At 49.8% G+C, this 3,231-nt stretch overlaps 2 protein-coding genes across 2 annotated transcripts; both read right to left on the reverse strand.

Annotated features, from left to right (window-relative positions):
- Positions 1 to 368: 368 nt before the first annotated feature.
- Positions 369 to 941, reverse strand: PENARI_c246G02283 (uncharacterized protein; the record flags this gene model as incomplete). Its single annotated transcript, XM_022638211.1, has 1 exon — positions 369 to 941. One exon carries the CDS (start codon positions 939 to 941, stop codon positions 369 to 371), a length of 573 nt encoding a protein of 190 aa, XP_022481932.1.
- Positions 942 to 1,549: 608 nt separating this feature from the next.
- On the reverse strand, positions 1,550 to 3,210 carry PENARI_c246G09439 (patatin-like phospholipase family protein; the record flags this gene model as incomplete). Its single annotated transcript, XM_022638212.1, has 4 exons — positions 1,550 to 2,465; positions 2,511 to 2,537; positions 2,609 to 3,014; positions 3,078 to 3,210. Coding segments are annotated over 4 exons (1,482 nt in total), but the record flags the coding sequence as incomplete, so codon positions are not given.
- Positions 3,211 to 3,231: the final 21 nt, after the last annotated feature.

Consider the following 3,231-nt stretch of genomic DNA (forward strand, 5'->3'; position numbering starts at 1 on the left):
GTGTGAAGCCCGCCCACGTCATTTAAGTCAGCGGTTGATCTTGCTTCCAGAAGCTGTAAAGCGAGTCCTTCAGTGTAGTGAAGATGACTTGGTCTTCAAAGTGGAAGAGTTTCTACGCGACGAGTTCAAAAGTTCTTAGGAGTGGTCTGTTTATTCCTACAACGACAATCGCATGGAGAACTGTAATTTCTCTCTGCTATGGCTGATGTGGTAAAATACAAAGCGAATGCTCGCGCTGGCTTAGTGTTAACTTTCACTTGGTCTAGATGTCAGAACACTCGGTCCGTCTTTTCCCTGATCTCAACTGAAATTTCTGCCCTAGATTATCTGCCCTGATACATGTCAAAGCACACAATATGTCTCAATGGTCAAAGCCATCGGAGTGACGACTGCCTAGCAGAAGAGTCCTTCCACTGCTGCTTCCACTGCTGCTTCCACTCCTGCTCTGCGCTGGCTTCCTCGGCTCGGGATCTGTCAAGACCCACCCTCAATGAAAGTATAGCTCGAATCAAGCGCGGGTCCCTGGAGGGGTGGTTTGCAGAGTTGAAATGATACTGCAGAGCCAAAGTTTGGGTTGCGTCCATTGTGGTGCTGACGAGTTTGTGGAAGCTCTCAAAACACTTGCAATAGAAGTCGTTTTCAAGCCCCTGTTGAGTATGTTGCTGCAATCGTTCAGCCTTCAATTCTGCGATTGACATCTCGGGCTGAGCTTTGGATTTCCTCAGTCGCGGCCGTGTGGTTTCCAAGGCCATGGTAGATCCGCGAGCCATAGAGATTTGGTGGTCTAGCAGATTTATCTCAGGGAGAGATGGCTTGATTTGTAGGGTAGTTGGTATGGAAGTCATAGGTATGGCATCTTTGGCCGTGTCGGAGGATCGACTATAGATACTGGAAGTGTTGTCGCCAGAGTAACCGGGAACTTGTTTTTGAAATGGGTTCATGTTGGTTGCAGACGGACTACGTCTCGTATTTTTCTACTTTCCGAAACTGAGGTTGGGATGGGGGTGGGTCGCTTTATAGAAACCGAAAATTCATTGCATGGGCGAAAGTAGTGGATTGGTGTTCTTGAGCATTTTTCGAACGGCTCCCTTTCCTCACATACTCACCAACGTTGACGGGCCCCGGAACTTTTAGTCGTAGGCCAGCACCAGCATAGTGCCAAGCTACTCTGTTGATGAATTAGCAATGTTTTTCGGTGCCAGCTGTACTGCAATCCCAATAGGCGTTAGATTGGAGACGGCGCATGATTTTCGGTCATCCAGTGACGTCGCGGCTATCGTTTTCTTTGCGCGTTCCCTCCTCGCGCTTCCCGGGTTTCACGAACGGGTGTGACCAATAATGTGCGCACACGGCACAAGTGTAACGAATGACATACCGCAGTTCGGATTAAGACTGTTTAATCAGAATATGAATTTTTTTAAATTGTCTCTACTCTTGCCAGAGTACACGTACACCGTCTTACATTCATCGGGATATCCCGTCGAGATCTAACTGAATTTTGTTTCTACTTATTACCTGACATAAGCGCCGCACTGAATCTGCACCCAGCTCATAACCGCCGTCTTTTCTGTCCCAAAGTGGGTTCCAGGAAGTGGACTAGTCGCTTCGACCCACGATAGCAGTAACAAGATCTCCGCCGCGGCCATTCCAGATTTTGATGATCTGCGCGACCGAACTGAGCGTAAGCCTTTTGCTCATCAAGAAATTCCTGCGCCGATTTGGGGAAACCACCGATCCTTTCGCGAAAGGTGTCATTGGCAATTTCAATTGAGACCCTCTCGTCAAGGCTGGCGACCCGAAAAGCAACACGCTTTCTGAAGTATCCACAAGACTGGCAGATGTCAACTGGGTCTATGCTTCCTAGATCATGGTCTTGACTAGACTGAAACCTTGCGCCGGGGAACTCGACAAGAATACGCTGCAAGATCTCGGCAGGATTTGGCTGTGAACAAAGAACAGATCCTCGACAATGAAAAGAAGCATTGACCTGGGTGGGGGACTCATCTAACTCAAAGAAAAACGAGGCGGACGCGAGAACAGTCCTCACAAGCTTATCTGGCACTGCAAAATCCATATTCGACATCGCTTCCAGCCAGCATACATCGTCTAATTCAGGGAGTGTTCCATCGATTTCCTGGTCCAGTCGGAAAGCATCTTGCGTCGACAGATGGGGTAGGTAATTCAACGCTTCTAAAAACCCTTGCTTTCCGTCCATAGATGGAGAGGACATCATGGCCCGAAACAGTCGAGGCAGGGCACCCTCCCAGATTCGACCCAGGAAGCCCGTTGGATCACTGGGGGTAGATGTGGAGAAGCCTGTTCCGACGGAGAGGAGAAGGTCGTGTCGTTTCGCCATGGGCCAGATAATGCCCGACTCTCGCAATGCAATGGCGAGCGGATTGTTCGCACGGACCCCACCATCTTGCAAGACACCAAGGCCTGGCAAATTCTTTGTCTGGAAGTAACTAGAGAGTGTCAGCGCATTACAATGTCTCAGTGTTTGAACTCACAAGGGTGCTGCAACACTGCATATTGCTCTGCCCAAAACAAAGTGTTAGAAAATCGTCTACCACTGTTCAAGTTGGGTAGATGCCGAGGGTCGACTTACGCTTCCCATACAAAAGGATTCTCCTGGTCGTCATGTGGCGCCAAAAATTGATACGCGGTATTCGCGGTGCGCGGTCCTATTCCTCGGTAATTGGCCAATACGCAGGCTTTACCATCGGAGGTGCGACTTGCCACAATGGCGATCCGGCAACCCGCACGGCGAGCCGTGGCAACATCGAACATGCGACGAGATGGGCCAACAGCTGCTTTGAAGATTTGTGCCAGCCCATCGGAGTCATAAAGACCATCTGTGGTCAAGTTGAACGCCGAGGCAAGCCACCGGATACAACGAGGAATTGGGATTTTTGATGAACGACGAAAAATGTTTCGCGCCAGGTCCGGGAACGCATTGAAACACTGCGTGACTGAAGATTGATTGAGAACAAGGTCAATCGTCGACAATGCGCCTGAAGACGAGGCTTGTTAGTCTATCAACAACCATAAGAAACATGGCCAGTAGTTGTACATACCTACACTAGTTCCAGTGCACAGATCCGGCAGAGACGCAATCGGAATGCCAATGCGCTTCTCTAAAGCCCGTAACAGCCCTAATTGAATTATGCCGCGCACCCCTCCGCCATCTAAACTGAGAATCACCGGGTGCTTGGTCGGAGGTAGCTGGCG

The sequence above is a fragment of the Penicillium arizonense genome, assembly GCF_001773325.1.
Source record: "Penicillium arizonense strain CBS 141311 chromosome Unknown PENARI_contig246, whole genome shotgun sequence".
NCBI classification, from domain to species: Eukaryota; Fungi; Ascomycota; class Eurotiomycetes; order Eurotiales; family Aspergillaceae; genus Penicillium; species Penicillium arizonense.